At 40.2% G+C, this 24,895-nt stretch overlaps 1 protein-coding gene across 1 annotated transcript; it reads right to left on the reverse strand.

The window, feature by feature from the left end:
• Positions 1-18,374: 18,374 nt before the first annotated feature.
• LOC146487516 (caspase-7-like) lies at positions 18,375-23,224 on the reverse strand. Its single transcript, XM_085084278.1, has 2 exons — positions 21,849-23,224; positions 18,375-19,893 (listed from the first exon to the last, which is right to left on the reverse strand). The coding sequence occupies exons 1-2, from the start codon at positions 22,455-22,457 to the stop codon at positions 19,732-19,734; spliced, it is 771 nt and encodes a 256-aa protein (XP_084940404.1). The 5' UTR covers positions 22,458-23,224; the 3' UTR covers positions 18,375-19,731.
• Positions 23,225-24,895: the final 1,671 nt, after the last annotated feature.

The following is a 24,895-nucleotide window of genomic DNA, read 5'->3' on the forward strand; positions in this document are numbered from 1 at the left end:
ATGTGTGAAAGCTATAGAAATAGAAATAAACTGCGAGCGTGATACAAGGCTCTAATGATGGATTGTAGTGTCTAAAATTAAATATTAAAATAGCAGCTCCGCAAATTCAGTACATTCCTCTCGGGAATTGAGTGTCGGCTTGTATTTTCTGATATAAAATGCTTCGTAGAGGCGTAGATTAGCGGGATCGTTTTCGCTCATAATAATTTTGATGTTAATGCCTTTATGTCGTTGTTCTGGCAGGAAGAGATGTGTTTTTTGACGGAGGAGCTATCGTTATGGATGTATTCTCTTACGCGGTCATGGATGAAGCGTGTTGTGCTACCAATGTAATGTTGATCACAGCTGTTGCACGTGAGCTGGTAGACTGCATTTCTTCGTGAACACAATCCGGTGTTTGCGATGGGGCATTTGTCTCTGGTGCATTTGCGCTCCGTGGAGGTGTGGGATAGGGCTTGTCTGAGCGTGTAGGACTTGTGGGCAACGCGTACTGGGATGTTTTCCTTTCTAAAAATGTTAGTGATCTTGTGATTGAGTCGCTCAGAAATGTAAGGGATCTTAAGGTACGACCACTCCGTGCCGGTAGGCTGAGAGTTGCGTTGAAGATTTTGTGGGCATTTAGTTTGCTCTATACTATTCTCTGGGTAACCGTTAAGGCGAAGGATGTCATCGAATGCGCCCAGGTGTTGTTTTGTGGATGTGTTTGAGGAGCATCCCTGATGATGCCGTTGATCGGCGAAAGCTTGGATTTCAGTTTTTAGTTTTTAAACAGCAGTGTAAGGCCTCAATTGAACAGTTTTTATATATTTTAACCATGCTGCTGAAGGACAACATGAACAGTCCCGTTTATGTTTTGTTCTCCTTTACCCATATACAAAAGACAGGGGAAGCATTTTCAGAGGTGTTAATTCACAACATCTTAAGGTTGGCTTTCACTAGTGACGATGTCCGAGTCGGAATTGAAAGCGGAGTCGTGAGCGCTTATGACCCAGCCGGTGAAAACCAAAGAATGGAGGAGCAACCTCGACGGAATCGGTGTCGCAAGAATAAGTAGGTTTCAAATTTCTTGCAATTGCGCTTATTATTCCGTAGCTTAAGCGATATAGTGGAAACCAGCTGCAGATGGTCGGAGTCGCAAGTGAAAGTAGAGGAATAAACCACTTGCGATGCCTGTGTTCAACAGCTGTAATTGGTCTATTCTTCCACTTCGGCTTACGACTCTGACAATCAGGTTTTCACCTGATCCTAAGCGACGGAATCGTTGGCAAAATCTGAAAACTTGCTGACGACTCCATTGTTTGATATTCACTAGATAATGACGTACTACCCTCCGCCATACTCCTTCTGATTACGACTCTGACTACGACACCGTAGCTAAAGAAAATCAGCGTTAAGACGGCAGCAAGTCAAAACCGAAGTCCTTAAGTTTTGATCAATAATAATCTTTATTATTCCACTATACGACATTTCGCTAAATAAGGTCAAGAGAACGCGCAAAATACGAAACCGTAATACATTGTACTGTCTCGGTTTGATCGGTTTAATACAACAGAGCGAATACGGACAAAGACATTTCAATGGCTTTCTGTGTTGTTTACGTCATTCGCACGCGCCAATTACTGATGGACAGATAATTCCCGGTGTATTTCAATACTCTTACCAGAAAAGAGAAGCGAAAATAAAAAAATCTTTTCGTAGTGGTATAATAAATCTCTTATTCGATGGTTTTGCATATAAAACGCACTGAAATTTTGTTCGATGCTCGTAATTCGCAAAATATCCGCGCGTATTATACTTAAAACCATCGAATAAGGGGGTGTTTACATGACACCGGCGCGACTTTCATTCCGGTACGAGTTCACTCTAGTTCCCTCTCGTTTACATGATGCCAGCACAAAAATCTTGTACCGGAGCGAGTCATACCGGTGCGAGTTCACCCCGGTGACTGTACTTGGGCGAGATTTTCATTCCGGTATGAAAACTCACCCCGATGTCATGTAAACGCGGTACGGCTGTTCGCTCCGGCATGAAACCACTCTCCTGGGAGTCTAGAATGGATAGTGCATGCGCAGTCTTCGATATCCAATCCAATATGGCGTCACCTGGGCGTCACAATCACGTCGGTCGAAATAAAGTGTCCAGGCATTTCACTATTGTGTTGGAGGTTGTAATGTTTGTAAATAGCAGATGCCTTTCTAGTGTGCCTTTCTACGCGCTCGTGTATAAAGTGACCACGTGTATAACCGACATACCCTGCATCACACAGGGTATGTGGGTTATACACGTGATCACTTACACGTGCGCGTAGAAAGGCATCTTGTCAGATTGGAGGAGAGCCAAGATGGACGGCAGCGTTTTTGAGTAGCCCGTCCTGTGTAGCTCTCCGCTTCGTAATAAATGGCTGAAAAGGTAAGCGAATGCGACGAAAGTCCGCCCATAACTGGAGGGAAGAGAGTTGAAAGGCCTAGTAGCAGCAGCTCGCCCGAAATTCTTCCAAATAAGACTGCAAAGACTACAGAGCACATGGTCGAGCATGCCGATCTGTCGAGTATCTGGATCGCACTGAACAACATACAACGGAACACTGACGAGCTTCTTAAAGAGAACAGAGCTTTGCGCAAGCAACACGAAGAACTGCAGAAGTCGCTAGAGTTCCACATCGATAAACTGGAAAAATTAGAGGCGGAGAATAACAAGCTGAAACAAGATGTGAGCTCACTCAAGAAAGAAGTTCGCAAAGCAGAAGATGAAGTTGCCGACTTAAAAGACGATCTAGATGGTCTTAAAAGCGATCTGGACACCGCTATATGCCAAATAGACGATTTAGAACAATACACTAGAAAACATAATCTCGAAATTTACGGCATTCCTGAGTCTTCAGAAGAAAATCTGTCTGACAAGATCATCAAGCTTGGAAAGGTTCTCAACGTACATATTGTCAACAATGACATCGACATCTGTCATAGAATGGCTACGAGAAGATCTAACGGCGGTCCAAGACCAATCATTGTACGATTCAGATCATACAGAGCCAAAAGTGAACTCTATAAATCCAAAAAGCACCTGAAGTCAGTAAGTTTAAACAACTATTTTCATAATGCAGGAGCTGTTTATATTAATGAGAACTTAACTAACTATAGGCGTGAACTGTTCGCTAAAGTAAGAAAAGTTAAAAAGATCAACAACTGGCATAGCGCCTGGACCATTGACGGCAAAATTTTCGCCAGGAAGTCCCAAAGCGATCAAGTACATAGAGTATATGAAGTCGAAGATTTGGACAATATTCGTTAGGTTATAATCAAATATTTTTCTTTCCTACCCTCTCCCACATGTAACATAACATTATTCAAACGTTCCCTTTCAAAACCCTCGCTTCCCTTTTGCTTCATCAATTAATTATTTAAATTTTGGCGGAGAGTTTTGTAGGAGGGTTTTGTCTCTTTTCAACATGCCTTTAAAAAATGGCACTTATTCCCTTCTATAAAATAAGCTGCTTCGCAGTTTAATTAGTGTTTCTATTATGTTAAGTGTTAGTTGCCATAGTACACTTGTTGTACTCATCGTGATTTGTACCCGCCTTACTCAACGTATTGTGAATTGTTGTCAGCGTACCATCTGCACAAAACATTTCCATCGCAAGGCTAAACGCTATCGAACGTTGTAAGCTGTGGTTCATGAATTGCGTTAGAAAGAAATTCATAAATCTAGTGTGTATATGACCTTAAATGCTGTTTCTCTTAATGCAGTAGGCCTCAACAAATCTATCAAAAGAAGAAAACTTTTCCGGTGGCTTCATATTAGAAAATTTGATGTAATTTTTCTGCAAGAGACGTACAGCGATGCTAGCTTGGAAAATTTTTGGCGAGCAGAATGGGGAGGCGACATTTTCTTTGCGCACGGCTCAAAACACAGTAGAGGTGTTATGATTCTTTTCAGTCCCTCGCTCAGTAAAGAGGTGACGAATGTTACTGCGGATAAAAACGGCAGATTTATTATTGTAAACACCACCGTCAACGAAGACGAATTGTGCCTCGTTAATATTTATGCCCCAAACGACCAAAACCAGCAAATTTCATTTTTTCAGAAGATAACCGATTCTATTCGTGGCCCGCAAACTGACAAAATTCTTATTGGTGGAGATTTTAACTGCCCACTGTCCGCTTCCGATAAATTTGGAGGTAAAGACATTCAATTCAAAAAAAGTGTAATACATTCGATCGACGAACTCCGTTGCAACTATGACCTAGTCGATCCCTGGCGAGAACAACATCCACATGATACACAGTTTACGTGGAGAAATAGCTCCGGGAAAATCAAATGTAGACTGGATTTCTGGCTCATCTCGAAGCATTTATTATGCCGCGTTTCGAAAACCGACATTTCCGCCTATCTTGATTCAGATCACTCCCCTGTCACCATCTCGATCAACCCTGAAGACAAACAAGAAGAAAGAGGCCCAAGCTACTGGAAATTTAATAATTCACTCTTAGAAAACGAAGATTTCGTCACAAAAATGAGCTTCATCATCAAACACGCCGCCCAAAAACACAAGGATGTTGCTGATAAAAGGTTATTTTGGGAAATGCTGAAAATGGAGATCCGGATATTTACAATTCGTTTTGCGAAAAAAAAAAGCCAACGCTGAAAGAAGTACGGAATTGAACCTCCTCCAAAAGCTAGAGAAAATCAACTCACGTATCGACGAAACCCCAGAAAATAGCTCCCTTGTAAACAAGGCTAGAAAACTCAAGATCGAATTAGATGAAATTGCCGTGCAAAAAACTAAAGGGTCTATTATCCGGAGTAGGGCTAGATGGTATGAATCAGGAGAAAAATGCAACAAATACTTTTTTAACTTAGAAAAAAGAAGTTATGTAAAGAAACATATAACAAAGCTGAAGACACCTGACGGTAGCACTGTAGAGGATCCAAAAACTATATTAACCGCCATGAAAAATTTTTACAATCAGCTTTACACCTCTCAAAACCAGCTTTCAGCTGAACGCTTTTCTACCTTTTTCGATTGTGAATCCTTACCAAAACTAGACAGCACAAAGCAAGACCTTTGCGATGGTCTGATAACCGCAGAGGAATGCCTTGCCGCGTTGAAAACGTTTCAACCTAACAAGACTCCTGGCACAGATGGGTTAACAGCAGAATTTTACCTTCGTTTCTGGCCCGATGTTTCTGGTCCTTTGATAGACTGCTTCAATCACAGTGCCTCACTAGGAGAACTTTCTATCTCTCAGAGTCGAGGAATCATCTCCCTGATCCCAAAAAAGAATAAAGATCCTCTTCTGTTAAAAAATTGGCGCCCTATTTCTCTTCTAAACACAGACTACAAATTAGCAACCAAATGTATTGCGAAACGTTTAGAGAAAGTACTTCCGTACTTGATAGACCGTGATCAAACTGGGTACATCAAAGGTAGATTTATAGGTGAAAATATTCGCTTAATTTCGGATATAATTGAACAATATGAAAACAAGGACGGACTGATACTTTTCCTTGACTTTGAAAAGGCCTTTGATTCTTTAGAATGGGACTTTCTCTTTAAAGTGCTTAACACTATGAATTTCGGTCCAAGTTTCCTCAACTGGATCAAAACGTTTTACACCAACATTTCTAGCTGTGTTGTAAATAATGGCTACTCGTCGGAATTTTTTTCTCTCCAAAGGGGTGTTAGACAGGGTTGTCCTCTTTCAGGCTTACTCTTTGTTCTAGCTGTGGAGCCACTCGCCCACCAAATAAGAATCGATGAATCAATCAAAGGACTTGAAAACGGAAATAAGATCACTAAACTCAGTATGTACGCTGACGACACCACCGCTTTCATTCGCGACGATTCATCCGCGGTGTCCCTACTAACTCTTCTCGATCAGTTCGGTGACCTGTCCGGCTTGAAAATCAATAAGTCTAAAACCGAGGGTCTTTGGCTTGGTCCTTTGAAGAGTCGATTAGGCAAAGAAGAACCTTTTGGCATTTCATGGCCGAAGCAATACGTCATTGCGCTTGGAATCGCTTTTCCTTATCATGTTCAGGTTGGGAATAAAATCAATTTTTCGACGAGAGGCTTGCCAAACTCAAAAAAGTTCTAAATACTTGGTCAAGTAGACATTTAACGATCTTAGGCAGAATTGCCCTCGTCAAAAGCTTAGCTCTCGCCAAACTTGTTTATAGTTGTTCCGTATTAAATGTTCCCGAAGAATTCGTAAAAGAAGTCAACAGCAATATCTTCTCTTTTATTTGGAAATGTAAGCCAGATAAAATCAAAAGAAAAACTCTGACCGGCCTAATAAGCCACGGCGGTCTTAATATGCTCAATTTTGCTGACGTTGTTAAATCGCTCAAGACTTCGTGGGTTAATCGTTACTGTCTAGCCATTGGTGTGCCCTCCTCGATTCGCTTTTAGGTAAGGTCGGTGGAACTCTCTTATTTCAATGTAACTACGATCTTAAATTACTCGACCTCAAAAATCTCTCTGTTTCTTATAAAGACGTTTTAGCTGTATGGCAAGAGCTCAATTCCAAAGATCCACGTAACGCAAATGAATACAAACAAGAAATCATTTGGAACAATCGGTTTATAAAGATAAACGGAAAATCGTTTTATTATAGATAATGGGCTAATAAAGGCATTTTGAAAATAAGCGACCTCCTAAACATCCATGGCCAGTTCCTTTCGTTCGAAAACTTCAAATGCAAATATAGCGTTCGCTCTACTTTTCTCGATTATGCTGGTGTTCTTGCGGCAATCCCTAAAATTTGGAAAAGCGAAATCGTAGGTAATCTCACTAATGGCGATAACGAACCAGTTCCATCCCTTGACATCTCCTCTACAAAAAAAGCCCGTGTGATGCTTGTAGAAAGATCCTTTTCTCCCCCCATCGTTGGAATCAATCTTAGAAAACAAGGGTTGAATGTAAAGGCAGTATACGAGCTTCCTTTTAAAGTCACAGTCGAAAACAAATTGAGGAGCTTCCAATTTAAACTAATTCATAACATCATACCCACTAATCACTCTCTTTACAAAATGAATATAAAGGCTTCTCCAGAATGCGAACGCTGCCTCTTTCCGAACGAAACGCTTATTCACATGCTTTGCGAATGCTCCGACGTTAAAATCTTTTGGAAAGACATAATGATGTGGTGGAATGCTAAGCGCTCTGACAACATTAGTCCTAGTAATACTGAAATTCTGTACGGTTACAAACCTGAAACGACCACCTTCTACGTGTTAAACCATTGTCTTCTTATTGCCAAATATCATGTTTTTCTTGCAAGAAACCAGTCTGAGACTCCAAATTTAAAGGTCTTTCTTGCCTTACTAGACAGCAAGATCAAATGTGAAAGACAAATAGCCATTAGAAATTCTAATTACGAAAAATATAGAGCTAAGTGGACCACTCTCAGCAACTACGATGCGTGAAGCACTTTAAGTATGAAAGTTGAGTAAGGGGAATCTTTTATTATCTCTTGTATGTGTGGGTGGGGTGCGTGTGTGTGTATGTGTGTGTGTGTTGTGTTAACGTCGTATGCAGGATGACGTAGCACGTGTATTTAGAATACAAGCAATGTAAGTACAATTTCTGTAAGTAGGTCAAGCAATGTAATGTAATGTAGTAATAGTAGTGTAACTCAAATAGTCATGTAACGTAGTATTGTTTGTATGTGTCGTTGCTATGAATAAAAAAAAAATAAATAAAAAAAAAGAAAGGCATCTTGTATTTACAACACTACAACCTCCAACACAATAGTAAAATGCCTGAACGCTTTATCGAGCGATTCAACGTCATCGCGAAATGTAGCGGCAAATTTGATTGCCTCGTTAAAGAAATGCTGTATATTCGCATGCGTAAGCCAACACTGAACGTGCAAACGGATTCCATCCGCGCCAAGGTGTTTGTTTAGGCCTTTCATTTCAATTTATGCTTTTCTTGTACCTTTCCTTATTTGTATGTTTTTAAACTAGTCTCTTGATAATGGAGTCACGATGACCCCGAAACGTTGAGTAATAAATCTTTCCTAGTTTTTTGTATGCCTTTGCTTTAGCAAATCCCTGCTGATTCATGCAGTCATTCATGTAAACACGGTATGAAATCACAATGTCATACCGGTATCAAACTCGCACCGGGGCGAGTTTTCACATGTAAACACCCCCTAAGATATATATCTACCTAGGGCATTTGTAAGATAATTAAAATTGCAATCGGAGTTGTAATAACGCTTAGGACCTGGTAAAAAACAAACAACGGAGTCATAAGCTCGACGGAATCGGAGTCGAAAGAATCAGAATGTTTCCATTTTCTTGTGATTGGGCTTATCATTCCGTCGTTTACGATCTAGTGAAACTTAGATTGTCAGAGTCGCAAGAAGAAGCGGAAGAATAAATCAATCAAAATACCAATTTCCGATAAAATGTGATTGGTTGAACGTCTATTCTTGTCTCTGCTTACGACTCCAGCAATATCGGTTTCACTAGATTGGCTGTTTGATTTTCAATAAATCTTCTTCAAATGGAGCACTTCTTAGTTTTAAGTTTTAGTTTAATTTTTTTCACACACATTACCTGTGAGTAAACTGACCAGGAGGTCTGAAAAGAGCAAAAAGAAGAAACTAATCAATCAGTAAACGTTAAGGCCTCGCGGTTCCATCAATAATCCATCCAAGGGGTTTCACACACTCGCAAATGCCAAAGTTTTTCCAAGCTCACAATTCTACATTTACGGACTAATAATATGGGACAGAAGGTTCTCTTTATAAAGTACGAAAGTTACCCTGAAGAACATCCTGCAGTACTTAATATTTCAGTCACCAACCAGGAGATACATTTATAGAAACGTAATATTTCGGTTTAACTTCAAAACCATTATCAAACGATGGATAATTTAGGCGTAGCTTACATATATTACAAGAAATACAAATACCACACGCATAATTTTGTAAAGAAATAAACAAAGCAAAGAATCCTTACAAAGTTCTATGCAAACAATGTCAATAGACCGTATTCGTATTCTTGGTATTGAACTGGAACTAGCTTGCACACTAGGCTTATGCGGGGAAATCTTTTCACATGCAAATAGTTTCTAATATATTCCCCCGCAAGAGCCTCCATTGCAAGCTCGATCCAGTTCAATACCGAGAATACGAATATGGTCAATTCCTTAGTGGCTTTGATCCCGGTGTTAAGGGAGGGTTTGACAGTTTTAATATAAAGGGAATCCAAGAAACAGAGCTGATAGAAATTTCTGTTGGGTCGCGAGAATTGAAGCATTGCGTGGTATAGCATTGTGGGTGTGATGGCCAAGTAAGTTTGACATCACATCTTTTATTGTTGATAGCATTATGCAGGCTGTTCAATTCAACAAGGTGTCTAAATTGTTCGCAATTTTGTAAGTGATAGTGCATGGCTGAGTTGCAAGAATCAGAATGTTTCCATTTTCTTGTGGTTGGGCTTATCATTCCGTCGTTTACGATCTAGTGAAAACTAGATTGTCAGAGTCGCAAGAGAAAGCGGAAGAATAAATCAATCGAAATACCAATTTCCGATAAAATGTGATTGGTTGAACGTCTATTCTTTTGTCTCTGCTTACGACTCCGGCGATCGGGGTTTCACAAGATTGACTGTTTGATTTTCAATAAATCTTCTTCAAATGGAGCACTTCTTAGTTTTAAGTTTTAGTTTAATTTTTTTCACACACATTACCTTCCATTATTCTTTTCAGGATGTCTGAAAAGAGCAAAAAGAAGAAACAAATCAATTAGTAAACGTCAAGGCCTCGACGTTCCATTAATAATTCATCCAAGGTGTTTTACACACTCGCAAATGCCAAAGTTCTCTTTATGCTTTGTCAAACTGTCTTCATACATCACAAAATGTGACAACTGAAATGTAGTCTGTGGCACCACTGCTATACTTAGAAACCGCGCTGTTAACGTTCTCAAATAGGCCGGAGATGTTTCGCTTTGCTAAAATATGGGTTTGTCGAGCTAATTTCAGTTTATAAGTAAAACATTAATTATGAAGCCTTATTGCTTACATTCGATTATTGGTATGTTTTGCTTTACTGTAGAGTCTCCATGGGGATGCCGGATAATTCTCAGTTATCATGCAGTTAAGTTTTTTCTCAGTTATCAACTACAGGTTCGGCCATTTCTCAGTTATCATTTATTTATGACAGATCTCACTTGTTTCTGCGGTTTTGCATCGTATCAACTGTATCTCTCTCATTAGCAGGAAAGTCCCAAGTATCATCGGAAGAACTTTCTAGTGCCTTCAATCTTTGCAAACACGTCATTCCTTTTGTGACGATTCCATGACTTCTAGAGTAGCGTCCTCAACTTGTGAGGAGATGCGGGCAAACGTCGTAAGAAATCGCCGGACTACACACTTTGGCACGTTCATTTTGCAAGAAAATTTACGTTTAGGCAAAGTTTAGACATCTCATCTAACAGTTGCCATAACTTTTCTCAGCTATCTGTTAAAAAAAAAAACTTCCATTTCTCAGCTGACAGTTCTCAGTTAAACAGACCCTTTTATTGGGGATCCCACTGATAGACACTCCGGATTTTAAGTGACGGGATGATCAAAGGATTTTTGAGGCTTGAAATTTTCGATTCTGGAATATTTTTGGTAGAAAAATAGGTAAGTTTTCTTTGCCTACATGTGGAGCAGGAAGACAACGTTTCGAATACATTCCCCTCCTCCGAAACTTAGCCTCCATCTCCCTAGCCTCCCACGCAGTCGTTTTAAGGGGACTCGTATTACCTCCTCCTCCTGGGGAGGAGGTAATACGAGTCCCCAAAAAACGACTGCGTGGGAGGCTATCATCTCCCCTGAGAGACGGGCATTTTCGAATCCAATGCGGACGTGTTTTTTTTACGCGGGATGCCCTGAGGGGGCATACCGTGTCTAAAAACGGGTCGATTACGTTTTTTTTTTTACGCGGGATGCCCTGAAGGGGCATGCCGTGTCTAAAAACGGGTCGATTCTTTTTCTTCGTCGTAGCTACAAATCGGTACATTAATTTATTCATTAAACTCTCCCCTCTCCTACTCGGGATGTATTGTTCTGATTGTCTTTAACAAAAGCAGGCCAATCAAAATCCATTCTTGACGCTTATATCGCGAGGGAGGGGACCCACTCACCCCTACCTGTGTGACGTCAATGCATCATTTGATATATTTATTAAAGACGGATTAAATTGTCGCGCCATATTGTTTTAACATGTTGTGGACTCAAGTGTGCCGTTTTCAAACGGAAATTTCACCATTTTGAAGCGGTAAATCGAAAGAATAACTTCTAAGAAGCACCCGACACGTAAAACGGTGGAAATTGGTGAGTTCTTAGCGAAGGAATCGTGCTTTGTTTGACAGTCTTTGACCACGACGCGAGACTGAAAAGAGGTCATTGAGAAGCTTACGTTATCGTCATGGAATTTCACAAATTTCCGCTGATAGTCTGAGTCGCGTTACTCAAGGGAAACAACGTAACGCGATCGTCGTGACTCAAACTATTCCATTAGCAAGGATAGTTTTATCAATCGGCGAAGCATACAGTTGGAATAAATGCATCATCCCCAGCATCACGCGTAATGCCAGTATAGCAGGCATCTTGTTTTTTTTTTTTTTTCCTCGTAGCCACAAATCGGTACATTAATTTATTCATTAAACTCTCCCCTCTCCTACTCGGGATGTATTGTTCTGATTGTCTTTAACAACAGCAGGCCAATCAAAATCCATTCTTGTTGTTTATATCGCGAGGGAGGGGACCCACTCACCCCTACCTGTGTGACTTCAATGCATCATTTGATATATTTATTAAAGACGGATTAAATTGTCGCGCCATATTGTTTTAACATGTTGTGGACTCAAGTGTGCCGTTTTCAAACGGAAATTTCACCATTTTGAAGCGGTAAATCGAAAGAATAACTTCTAAGAAGCACCCGACACGTAAAGCGGTGGAAATTGGTGAGTTCTTAGCGAAGGAATCGTGCTTTGTTTGACAGTCTTTGACCACGACGCGAGACTGAAAAGAGGTCATTGAGAAGCTTACGTTATCGTAATGGAACTCCACAAATTTCCGCTGATAGTCTGAGTCGCGCAACACAAGGGAAGCAACGTAACGCGATCGTCGTGACTCAAACTATTCCATTAGCAAGGATAGTTTTATCAATCGGCGAAGCATACAGTTGGAATAAATGAATTAGCCCCAGCATCACGCGTAATGCCAGTATAGCAGGCAGCTTGTCTGACAAACTGACGCATGACTAAACGCAAAGGTCATGCAAGGGAAAAAACCCTACTTACTTGCGGCATTAAAGACAACATTTCGAATGCACCCCCTCCCCCGAAAATTAACCTCCATCTCCCCTGTGAGAAGGGCATTTTAGAATCCAGTGCGAATGATTTTTTCCTAATGAGAATCTGCTTTGCAGTAGTTTCTTTATTTTGAGGGCGTATTTTTAAAAATCCGTTTATTAATAATCCACAGTTAGTGCGTGACCTTCTGCTGTAATAAAAAATTTATCTGACAAACTGACGCATGACTGATGCAAAGGTCATGCAAGGGAAAAAACCCTACTTACTTGCGGCATTAAAATGCATAAACAAAAACTAATTCAGTTAAAGTCGCTGACAGTTATATGTTTTTCCTCAATAAGTATGTTTTGATGGCCTTGATTGAAGTGAGACAAACACACATGCTTACACCTTCGTGTTGAGTCAGCGTGCGTGCCAAGATTAGTTCTTGTGACGAATAGACCTTAATTAACTGACATTTATACTGAATTAAGCATCGTAGCTATCTATATATTCGACCTCATTGTAGCTTAAACCCTTTTTAACTTTTGTTAAAAAGGGTTTGTTTCTCTCATATTCTTTCCACTAGTAGCGATGGTTTCAGGTTCCAGCCAAATTCTAAACAATAGAAAATGTTGAAGCAGTTGACGTCGCATGAATTTTCAAGTCTCAAATTTACACAACTTAATAATACAGTCTCCCCTCCAAAAAAATCTGCTACGAAAAAAACGTTACATGAAGCAATAACTGGCAAAGAAATCAACGTCGTTCGACAAAACACTGATGTGGTCATCACAGAGCAGATACTTGTAAACAGGATTTGAACAACAGGAAATGCAGGGCTGTCAACCTCACACGTCTTCAAATATGGAGAATATGACCTCCCCGGCCAGCAATAACAAAGTGCCTTACAGAGGCCTCGCATCAAGGCCATATTCAGGACGCACATTAAACACTACCAGAAACAACGCTGCACATTTCAGATTCCATTGTCCGCTACTCGAGTCTATGACAAATAGCACACTTCGTCAATTATCCGGGAGATAACAGACGTACATCTGGAGACCAGAGGAAACGGCTAAAAATCGGGAGATTACAGACCTAAATCTGGAGACCGGGAGATACGGTTCAAAACCTGTAGAATCCCGGATTATCTAGGAGAGTTGACAGCCCTGGAAATGATCCCAAGGGGGTTTGAAATAACTCAAATTTGTTTTCAATTGCGGTTTCTCAAGTCTAGGCACATCACGTTTTACAAGTTATAAACTCAATTTCTCTTTACGTTTAACCTGTCTTTCGATGGATTGTACACTCACGTCCTATCAGCCTTCCTATCTTGCTACTGCACGAGTGAAACAAAACGAAAAACCTTCCATTTTTTTCTTGGAGTACTCTCGCACACGCGTGCAGCCCATGATATTCCTAATGGCGCCAGAAGTACATTAGGCTTGAAAATATTTCCAGTTTTCACTTTTGTTTCATTTCCACTGATGTGACTGACATTTACCAAACTTGTACGCTCACGCCTGACAGAACTTATGGATTCGTTTCCGAATTTAATACCCCCAAACAACTTCCGCTAGCTCAGAACAACACCAATTCAAATAAAGCATAAAAAGCTGTTTACGCATTCAAGCTAGGCGATCGCCGTCAAATTGCACGAATTCATTCTTGAAGCTACATAGTAACACTGTATGGTACATTAAAGTCGATGTAAGGCGCAAATATTATAAACAACATTAGTTTCGATTTCGGTGGTAACTTGATAATGAATTTGCAACTGAAACAATGAACAAACGCAATATAAAAGCTTGGGACTATTTTAGACTGAAAGTCGATTGTCTGATAATTCGTAGTTTGGGTAGAGATTCCGGTCTGTACTTACCTGTTCAGAGGCACAACTTTTGTTTTAATTCAACAGTTGAAGCGTACCATCTTCGACATCATTCACTCGGATGCTCAGTGCTGGGTGTGATCTGAGTGTCGCCAACCATCGTGGTCATTTTGGTTGTCACGCAATCCTCTCGACAGTTACTTGTAACAATTTCGTTCCCAGGGTCTCTCCTTTTCACGTCCCAGGGAGCGATGCGAGGAGCGAGAGAGGAAAGGAGAGAAGAGGAGAGACCCTAGGAACGAGGTTTTACTTTTAAGAGGACTTCGATTCCGCATATAATATATTACTTAGTAAAAAAACAGTAATTATCTGTGACAAAATAAAAGTACCGGATCCTGTATATCATGTAGTGAAGGATCTAATCAGCAAAAAAAATTATATTACCACTGTTTTTTTTTATAATTAGCGTTATCCCAGGAAAATAAGTGGGCAGCGGGTCCTGCGTACTACTCCCATACAGTTTGCGGGAGCGCCACAACCCTGTTATTATCCTTCTACCCGCAAAGCATATTCTTTTATTCTAAAGAAATGTCCCCTATTCCCAAATAATGAGAGTAGGATCATCGGAGACTATGGGTTTACTAAAGAAAAGATCTTCAAAGTTTATACACTGCCTTATTCAGCAACGAAAGACACAAAGCTTCTTGATTTTGAATTTAAAATAATGCGCTATATCCTTCTAACGAAAGTTTTCCTGAATCGCAGTGGTTTAACTGAAAATGAGATATGTCAATTAAGTGCGGCTGAAAAACTGGCCTGCGCAACAAGCGTTTCCGTCTGCGCGTGTTTCGCTGTTTGAACGCGCGAAGATTGGGACGAGAGCGAAGAAAACGAAGGAGGGGGGAGGGGAGAAGAGAGGAAGAATCTTCCACTTGTTCCTTGATTGTGACAAATCCAAACCTTGCTGGGATAGTTTAATAAATTGGTGGTATTACAAATCCAATCAAGTTATATCGAACTTTTCAAACAGAAGAAAACACTTTGCCTTTTGTAATATGCAAGTATGTGAGCACAAGGCTCGCAGCATTGATGTTTTCAGGATTGACAGCTGTTTGTTCAGTGGGAGGTGATTTGCGACTACCGCGCACGGCTGGTAGTTTTAACTGTGAAGTTGAGAGTTGTCACCCTAGCCCTGAGCAAATGCCTTTTCTAATTGCAAATTTTACGCGAAATATTGCCGAGAAACAGTAATTAAGGCAGCCAACCTAGAAGGTCCTACAACATTATTCTCCGCAAAAGCGCGTTCATCACAGCAGCGATTCTTCATTTAACGTTTCACTGAATAAAACAGTTTTCAGTCTGTCACCAAAAAGAAGAAAGTAAGTAGGGTAAATCTAAACAAGGTATTGGACTGATCTACTGACCTACTTGGCGTGTGGATTCTGCGCCATAGGTCTCCCAGGTATAACGGGTCATAAGCCGAATGCAGCAGGTGTGTTGCTAGGCTAAGAGGTGATAAGGGGGTTAGTTTCTAGAGAAACTGTGTTACTGCGTTCGTTAGGGAATGAAAACGAAAATTTGGTTTGATCAGCAGAGTTGATAGGGTAATTTGGCCACTGTAAAGAGATTTGAGTGCGAGTGCTGTAGAAAAAGAGTCATAGACTTTCTGTTCCATCAGTTGTTCAATAGCTGATTAAAGGAAACCAAGAACACTAAAAGGTAATCCAAGTCTCGGTTACAACCCAGGATAGAAACTTACAGGAAGCCGTATCGTTGTGCCGTATAGACCCCAATTCAAAACTGGTGCTTTTTCTTGTTTAACCTCACAGGACACAGGGCAACCCAACGGTTCGTTTCGGAGGTATATCTGTTCGGGAGATCTTGGCTGCCTCAGAAATTCGTATTAAATTGTGATGAAGAACTAAATTTTTGAGCGCACTTCCCCTCAAACTTTCGAAACTACAGAAAAAAATTCAGTTTTTTTTCGAAGGCGCGAATTTGTAGTTTAGAAATAAGGAGCGAAATGAGGTCAGGTAGGATTTTTGGAAAGCGAACAGCAGCTCGTAAATTCAGGGAATAAGATTTTATTCTCTAAAATATTCTGCAATTGAATTTTGTGCTACAGAATCCGAACAGATCAGAATGTAACAAAAATATTCCCGGAAGGTCATGGAAACACAGGGCTCATCCTCTGGTATATTGCTGTGAGATATCCTCGTTGGGTACCTCTGACTTCCGTGACCCTGCTATGACTTGAAGTTTAAGTCTGGCCAAATGTTTTTTTTTTTTATGGTTTTGATTTTCTTCGTTTGATTCATCGTTGTTCTTGTTTTAGTTTTGGTTAGGTTTGTATTGTTTTGTTTTTTTACCTATTCGCTCGTTTGCTTTTTGTTGTTTCGTTTATGTTTTATTTTTTTTCCTTTTTTTTTTTCGAAGAGAGTAACAGTGTTCACCCTTGCCCCCCCCCACCCCCCCTCGCATCTCACAAGGCGCAAACTCGTCCCCAGGGTCTCTCTTCTTCCCCCTCTTCCCCACCTTCCCACAAGAGCCAGAGAGAGGGGACTTTCTCTTCTCACTCTCGCGGGCGGGAAGAGGAGAGACCCTGGGAACGAGGTTGGTGTGTAAGTTACACTGAAATGGTTTGAAGTCAACTAACAAAATGGCATTGAGGTAAGGGAGGGGAGGGATGAAGGTGCAAAGGGAAAATAGGGAGGAGGCTTCCAACAAATTATACGACGTTGCAGACACGGGAATCGTCAGAAGACATTTTTAGTTCAATCAACCACTCCATACGTTTCTTACGTGATTTAAAAGTTACCCTTGCGTTTTCTGAATAAATTTGCGATTCTACTCATTTAGTTTGTGTAATGTGGCCGAACTATCCAGGAACTTACGTCGTGGGAGCGGCATTTTTATTTCTGGGTAGTCCGCCGTTTCTGTAGAAGTTGAACGAGTTGAAATAATCGTGAGGCAGCATAAATGAAATAAAGATATATTTTCAGGTGACTTTTTCGTTATCGTTAGGACGTGCAGAGACGACGACGACGACCACAACAAGAACGTTAGAAAACAATAGTTTTAATTAGCAAAACACTGGCTCTGCACGTCATCTACAAAACAACGACGTGTAATCACCATTCAAGGTTATATGAAAAACGTGAACACATGATGATTTAGTTTCCTCTCTCTTAAAGCCGCTCCTACGACGTTAGCTCCTGGATAGTTCGACCACATTACACAAACTAAATGAGTAGAAATTATCGCAAATTTATTCAGTTGGTTAGAGTTTAATTACATAACAATAAAGATTTTTCAAAAAGATTTTTGTCCCTCAGTTTTGACGTTGACTTTTCTTTACCACTGGTTTAAAATTAGAGTTAAAAAACAATTTTAACGAGCGAGCAGAAAACCTTCCGTTAATTTTTAATCGTGGATTAACGTTTATCGGCTTTCGAACAACCGGGCCCTGGGCATTCGGCGAAATGGTTTGACCAATGGAACGGAAAATTCGAGGAAGTTCCAAATTTCTGGGAAAAAGGACAACAGGTTGTCCATATATGTGATTCTGTACGGGAAATTTAGGTTGAATAGTCTGGTAGTAATTTTGATTGTCGATGGAAACAATGGTCTTTCGACGGTCTTGACAAAAAAAACACGAGGAGGCCCCGGGAACAAATCTGTTTGCCTGTGGGCAACTGCATGCTGGCCGCTGTTCCCCCCGTGCCAGGGAACCTTTGTTACCCAGCGTGCTGTTCCAACGTTCAATGTGTCCATGGCGTTCTGGCCGCGCATCTTTCGAAATCTCAGAAGCGAGCTGACTTGAAAGAAAATCTTTCTAGCAAACGTGATACGGCTTCAATTGAGTCGGAGTTGCACTGGCAGGATAGATATGCATCTCTACTTTGATTCTATAAAGGAATTGGGACACTAGGGATGATTTCAACAGATTTATTCCGTTTGCATGGCTGAAATACTGTTCGGCCTTTCGTTACACTTAGCAGTAGAAACCCGAATGACGCTAACTCACAGAAATCGCTTCGAATCGGCTTGAAAAGCCGGTAAATGACAAAGAATACAAGTAGAAACAGGGTAAGTTGATTTTATTAAGAAAACTATGTTAGTTTCTGCCATTTTACACAAATCCGTTGTATTCCCATACAAATCCTTATAATTCAACGGTTCTCTGATATTGAGCTTGGGCTGTCTGTGAACGGATGGGAGAATTCAGGACATTTTTGTCATTGTTTTCAAATCTTTTATTTCTTAAACACCTGAAAATTTTAGTAATTTATTCATTCTTAAGGTGAGCACAATAAATTTAACAGGAAAAAATAATTTTACTCTTCCCAGTTTTAGCACTAAAACGTACGGTCTGAAGTCAATGTCCTGCTTGGCCTCTCCCATTGGAACTCGCTATTAGGCAATGTTAGGGCCTTTACCTACATTGAACGCCTTTAAGACCGCTATAATGAAAATAACGGGGTTTCTTTTTATTTGAGATAGCACTTGTTTTTTCTGTGACCGGTATAATTTGTTAGCAGTGTTTAACAATTATTTCTTGAGCGCGCGTTGGATGAAAGTATCGTATCCAACAATCGCGAGTGGAATAATTGTTTTATTAAAAAGAACCACGGAAAGTCGCAAACTCTTGCTGATTTAGTGATATTTTCTTTTTTCCCTTCATCGGTACTCTTACCATATTTGTTAGGCATGGTATAATGGATCATATACCATGGCCGCTAAACCAATCAAACCTCTGGAACTTTGTTATCCAATGAGTCAGATTTTAATAATGTAAGATACTCAGCATACCAAACCCAATATGACTAATTACTCATAGAGCGCGTGGTCATGTCTTTAGTGGAGAAAAATTGAAAGATTTTAGGACATACATTATTTATGCCTGCACCAATGTCATACTAAAGGCTGGTTTTCAATACGACATAAGCATAAGCATAAGCATAAGCATAAAGATAAGCAAGTGAGAGCAGTAGCTACATTAGCATAAGGACAGACACACGCGCAAAAAAAAAAAAACATTTCTTGACAGAGTTCTCGATACCAACTTCCCTCGATGTTAAGCTAAATGGTGGACGAAACGGTTGATTGCCTTGTGCTTGTGAGTGTGCGTATATCACCCCCGTTCTTAAAAGTGAAACATGCAACGTAAGCATAAGCACAAGAAGAGCGAACGTGTTCCTTCTTCTTGTGCTTATGCTTATGTAGCAGGTGTTCTCACTTGCTAAAGCAGTGTTTGTACTTCTGGTTAAGCTTATGTCCCAGTGAAAACCAAGCGTTACCCTCCTCCAAAACTGGCGAGCGCGGATAGACTTTGAGTCCCGGAATGTAGACATTAATTAATGTATGGAGCCGCGCGGAAATATTGCCCACAAATTTTTAAGCCAGTTCGAGCTAAGTTAACAACTATTATTTACAACAAATATACAATACAATTATTCAAAAACGAACAACCGACACAGTCTCCTTAACGGTCAACGAGCCACTGGGTTTTCACAGATGCTTCTTTCTTCAGTACGTTAGAGTTAGCAAATATATACAATACAAACAAAATATTGTTTCTCAGTCCTCGCAGTACACTTATAAGTACAGATGCTTGGTCAGTGTGTGAACAGGAGCTGGCACTTGCACAGGACACTCAGGGTACCTCTTCCGATGATCAACCACCCGTTTAGTGACTTCCGTCAAAATGTCAAGTAAATTATGAGGATCATGATGTTCTCTAATGACTTCAACCAAAGCCTGATTGAAAATGAAAATGATATAGGAAAATCAAAAACGTAGAGTTCGGATGCTGTGTGATACGAGTCCTATATAAATCTCCTGAGTTAGGATCAGTCTGCCGTCAGTATTTTGTATTTGAATTAATTTGCTCATCCAGGTCTACAAGAGAACCGGCACTACTAATCGGTTTGTGGCTGTGGTCTACCAGATTTTATTGTGTTTACTATATTAACGTCACAAATGTATGCAATAGGCAAATGGCGCATTGAACCAATCAGATCTCAGGAAAAAGTATGCGGCAAGTGCAGAAAGTAACACCACGTCAAGTTGCTGTTTGCTCGGCTGCTGATTGGTTAAAGAAAGGACACTAACCCTGATAGTTTAAAACGCCTTCTACGAGGTGTTTTTTTTTTTCCTTTTTTAACAGGAACACAGCAAATAATTTAACCACGAAAAGCGCTGTTTCTTCCGAGTACTGTCTGGAGTTGCTGGGTATTCCCTCGTATTAGCTGAAAGTGTCTGAACAAATGAACGAACGAATGAATGAAGGAACGTTGGCCCCAGCTGTTTCCAAGAGGGCGTGTCAATTAAAATAAACCTATTATTTACCAAAAAAAAATACAAAAGCTTACGTCTAAAAATATTTTCGTTTGGTCTGATCTTCAAAAACTACTTATAGAAAGTACCCCCTGTCAGGACCCTCTGAGAGTTTGCTTTTAAACACTGCAGTCTTTACCGCTCAATTATTACAGTGCGACGCGTCTTACCGTGGACACCCAACACACTTTTTTTTACAAGTAAGCCATAAAATACAAAACATGTTTTCAATAATTCGTTGTTGCGTCACTTGCCTGTTGGACTTCACAAGGAGGCCTGACCGTTAATGAAATTTGGGTATCCTAATTGGCTAACTTGTAAAAAATGTTTGTTGGGTGGCCGCGGTAAGGCGCGTCACACTGTAACAATTCTAATGCGTCACTTCGATGCTCTTTGGACAAAAATGCAAATTTATTAATCTTCCTCTCTCCTTTCGTAACCTGAAGAGAGAGAAAATCAGGCCACATATTGTACCTTTGTCAAGAAGAGTAATGCAGTTTCCTTGGATTAGCTAGTTCGAAAACCCTTTCATGGTTTTACCAAAATTTAGCTCCATCCTTGGGCCTGGTTGCTGGATAACGTTATCCAGTGGTTAAATCGATATCCAGCGGATAGAATGTGCCCCAACTTTTACCCGCTGGAAAGCGACTTACCCTCTTTGAATAACCGCGGCCTGATCGAAAAGTGTCCTGCTACCTTTCGAGATCTTTTCTACATCAAGTGAACCAAACGGTTGCTAATGAACATAATTTTAATAGAACATTCTTACTCATTAAGCTACGGACAGAACTCAAAAGCTATCGAGGGATAGTTGTCTTAAACAACCCACAGCCAAAAGTATTTCAACAACTCAAAAGGAGGAAATTCTGAGGATATTACTGTTCGAACTTTCAAAAGTTAAAGCTCATTTCAGAGTCGAAAGAACTACAGGTATTAAACACCTAAAGGAACTGCTTCACGATAAAAAAAAAAAAGACTACGGAATTTTCTAAACTGCGTAAAATCTACTTTAACTAAAAAACATGTCCCGTAAGATTTTCGGAATGATTTAAAAACGCTCGTGACAGTTTGTTGACCAATCATCAAGAACTTAAAATTGGTTGTAACTTCCTCGCATACGTTTTCCCTGCACTTCCTACAATTTATGTGTATTTGTCTTGTGTTCTAATAAGCTTATATTGTTGTTCCTTTTTGTTTGTTTGTTTTATGGCCAGAGTCATTACTCCAGGGTGTTGTACGAGGCTTAACATCCGTTTCTAAACTGAACCTAAATTCCTCTTGGCCTTTCCAAGACCTTTTATACTACTCAATATATTGGCTCAACCTTCTAATTCGCTAATATGCTGCGCATAAAGCAAAAACATGCTTAAACAAACCTGTATGAAAAAAGTGCCGGACTCTGGAGAACGGAAGGCTACGTAACCTGGCACAGTCGCAAATGCCAACAGGAAATCAGCTTCCGGAGGAAACTCACTTCTTGCAATTGGGAGGGTGGAGTCGGGAGAGAATGGACGTGCAAAAGGTGAATTATCCATCTGAGCTGACACAGCGTTGATACTTTCAATTGAAGATAGGAATGTTTCAGTGGTGTTTTTAATGAGGCCTCTGCAAGTCTGGATGATTAACACTTTGGGTTTTCCTTTGAGTGACGGGCATTTGTTCGCTTGGAACTCAACCATCAGATTTTTCATGGTTGTCTCTCTTCCATCAACGCGAAGAATGTGATCTCGATCACCACCGTGTGACATCAGAATGAGCAGGAACGCGTCAAAATCGCGGTGGTTTTTGCCCCCGTACGTTTCGGCCGCCCCCTCGATCTCGTGTTTGTTCAAATCCCTCCTGACAATTACATCGAACTTGAGAGCTCTGAAGAGAATTTTAAGCCTTTTTTCGTCCTCTTCGGCTCCTTTAAGATCCGCTATGTTCTTGTCCTGGAAATGTATGTTGTTTATAATGACACAGTACCCATGGGGGTGTTTGTTCATTTCATAGCGGTTGAGCTGGGTTGCATCTGTGGATTAAAATAAATCATAAATCTCGCCTAATATAAGTACAGTGCCTCCTAAAACAACACTTTTTTTGAACAATTTATGAAAAAGCAGATCTTAGCAAGGGGAACCACATCATTTTCAGTGACAACCTTTCAGGACAGTGCCTACTTTTGTTACTGCGCATACGTTCTGCGCATCTCGATATTCTCGGGTTTGCTATGGGTGGTGCCTACTAACACAGGGATATTTTGGCGCGGTTTAAAACCGGCTATGCGGAGAAAGTAGAATTTAGCAAGTGCCCTTGGTATCCAAAGAGAAATTTTGGGGTAACCATACATTTTTCAGAGACAATAAGGCTTTAATTTCGAAAAAAAAAAACGCCATACATTGCTTTGCATTTAGGAAAATATGTCGCACATTTTTTGTATATTAAAATAATTAATCAACAATAAAGACCCGTTTAAACGGTTTCAACATTTGATTCAACATGCGTTCAACCAGTTTGTTGAACCAAATGTCAGGGGTGTTTGAAAAGCTCGTTCAACATTGTTGAAAGTATAAAAAATGTTGAAAGCTTGTTGAAGCAAATTTAAACTGGTTTGAACTTTCATTCAACATCGATTCAACATTTCCTTTGCTCTCGCAAATGTTGAGTGGTGTAGAAGCTGTTTGAACACTTCGTTCAACATTTGTCCAACATTTGCTCAACATCCCTTCAACTTTTGTTGAACGAATGTTGGTCAAATGTTGAAACTGTTTAAACGGGCCTAATTCTAAAAAGCTTTAATTAAAGTAGAAAAATGCACGTCATTTTTTTTCTAGTACTACAGGAACGGTAACACAAGTTGGGATTTCACAGAGAGTCAAAAACAGGGACTTCCTCTACAGCGAAATAAACAGTACGTTACATCGGCATAATTGCGACAACTATTATAAACAAAATAGAAGAGAGTTTAAAAAGGAAAGAGGAAAAGGAAAGAGATCTGGGCCCAATTGTTCAAAGCCCGACTAAGCAAATCCTAGATTAAGATGAAGTTTGATTTCAGTTTAAGTACTAATCAATAAGCCTTTTTCCAACAGAGTTTTGTCCGGCAGTCTTAATTTAGACTTTTCATTACCATTAGCTTAAAATTAGCATTTAAAAACATTTTAAACAAGCAAGATGAATACCTTGGTTAACTTTTAATCGGGGATTAGTGTTAATCAGCTTTCGAACACCCCGGTACTGGGAGTAGGTGTCTCAGCTAAGACAACCACCGAAAACGTATTGATAAAGATTACGATTATTTTCATAAATAATATTAAATTCTTTGTCCAATTTTGGAGGCAGTATCTTTTTTTTGATCCATGTTTTTGGGACTTTCAGGATTCTCACCTCTGAGTTTCCATTGTGCAGGCATCTTCTCACAAAGACGTGTTGTGGAGTCGCTGAGATCAAGACAATAGAGAAGTGCATCTTGTTTCCGATTGTTGCTGATGTTTTATCCTGCCATCTTGTCTTATACTTTTTACCTCACTGCGTAATTATCAGGGCCCAGTTGATCAAAGGGCTAACCCGTGTAAGTAAATATTGGGTTAACCTGAAGTTTGATTCGAGTTAATTACTAATCAAGAAGTATTTTGCAAAAGATTTTCCCCTTTCAGTTTTGACTTTTCTAAACGAGCGAGATAAAAACCTCGGTTACCTTTTAATCGGGGATTATCATTAATCGGCTTTCGAACAACTGGGCCCAGTTTTAAGGTTTGCAGCAGCTTGATCCAGGAAGTCCATGGACTGCACATCAGTGAAATGTACTACTCCACAAGTTCACATATCGTAAGCAATACCCAAAAACGCGTTGCGTTTGAATTGCGACTATAAATTTTTGGAAGAAAGGCGTCTGCTAAAGAATCACTGTTAAGCAGTGTGTAAGTCATTAAATTTGTTTGAATGAGGATATCAAATACTTATGTTTTCCGTTGTTGAAAAGTTGCTTTAAATGCCAGGAGGCCGAACCCTGGGCCGACACACTAGTATTAAAATTCCAGCGATTTTGCCACGAGTTAAGCTTTTAGAGCACTACTGTTTTGTCAAATTTCACTAAATTCTAACGAGCGCTTCTTTAGAAAACAGTTCATTTCCACATTTCCACTGGACTGGACGTCGAAAACTACGTACGTGGTACCCGTTCCAGACTCCCGGGAGAGTGATTTTACGCCGGGAAGAACAGTCGTACTGCGTTTACATGACAACGAAATGGGTTTTCGTGCCGGAATGAAAATCTCGCTCCAGTGACGGTGACCGGGGTGAACTCGCACCGGTATGACTCGCTCCGGTATGAGATTTTGTGGTGGTATCATGTAAACGAATACAGAGCCGCAAGAGGGAACTGGAGTGAACTCGTACTGGAATGAAAGTCGCGCCGGTATCATGTAAACACTCCCCCGAGTTA

The sequence above is a fragment of the Pavona decussata genome, unplaced genomic scaffold (assembly GCF_977016875.1).
Source record: "Pavona decussata unplaced genomic scaffold, jaPavDecu1.1 SCAFFOLD_15, whole genome shotgun sequence".
In the NCBI taxonomy this organism is placed as follows: Eukaryota; Metazoa; Cnidaria; class Anthozoa; order Scleractinia; family Agariciidae; genus Pavona; species Pavona decussata.

Coding starts and splice junctions, on each gene's coding strand:
- LOC146487516 (XM_085084278.1), bottom strand. CDS start 22,457: ATGAACAAACACCCCCATGGGTACTGTGTCATTATAAACAACATACAT. Junction 19,894..21,848: donor CCGGCACTTTTTTCATACAG/GTTTGTTTAAGC, acceptor ATTTTCAATCAG/GCTTTGGTTGAAGTCATTAG.